The sequence below is a fragment of the Tupaia chinensis genome, unplaced genomic scaffold (genome assembly GCF_000334495.1).
Source record: "Tupaia chinensis unplaced genomic scaffold, TupChi_1.0 Scaffold000573_1, whole genome shotgun sequence".
In the NCBI taxonomy this organism is placed as follows: Eukaryota; Metazoa; Chordata; class Mammalia; order Scandentia; family Tupaiidae; genus Tupaia; species Tupaia belangeri.
The window spans coordinates 1,994,819-1,995,212 of record NW_006160087.1 but is presented as its reverse complement, the minus strand read 5'-3'; the positions used below and the strand labels follow the sequence as shown (position 1 = coordinate 1,995,212).

Genomic DNA, 394 nt, shown 5'->3' with positions numbered 1-394 from the left:
CCCCCCTGCGCCCCCTTGCCTGCTCCGGGCGGCCCCAGCAGCACCGCCCGGATGCCTTTAGGATACCCGGGTTCGGGCGCTGGCGCGTTGGGAGCCATATCCGCCAAAACCTTTCACCGCCACCAGTCCACACCGCCCACAGGTCCAGCGCTTCCAGGACAGCGCTCCACGCACGCCACGCACACCCCGCTCGCCGCCCACATTGGCCCGTCGCCGTGTCCGTCAGCTAGCTTCGCCCGCCCCGTGCGCGACGGACATTTCAACTTACCAACCGCGCGGCAATGCCGAGAAAGGCTGCTTCTGATTGGACAGAATCGGTGCGGGATAAGGAAGGGGCGGGCCGGCCTGGGCCGAGGGGCGCGGAGTGCTCCGGTACTGCGGCGGGGGCGCGGGG

General features: G+C 70.3%; 1 protein-coding gene across 3 annotated transcripts in view; it reads right to left on the bottom strand.

The window, feature by feature from the left end:
* AK2 (adenylate kinase 2) overlaps positions 1-181 on the bottom strand; it is a 25,753-nt gene extending 25,572 nt beyond the window's left edge. Inside the window, exon 1 of one of the 3 annotated variants that reach the window (XM_014591433.2) lies at positions 6-181. In XM_014591433.2, coding sequence (XP_014446919.1) covers positions 6-98 — 93 coding nt within the window. In that variant the 5' untranslated portion in view covers positions 99-181. The remainder of the gene's footprint in view (positions 1-5) is intronic. The other 2 variants (XM_006158092.3, XM_006158093.3) reach the window with 2 other exon arrangements.
* Between the last annotated feature and the right edge of the window lie 213 nt (positions 182-394).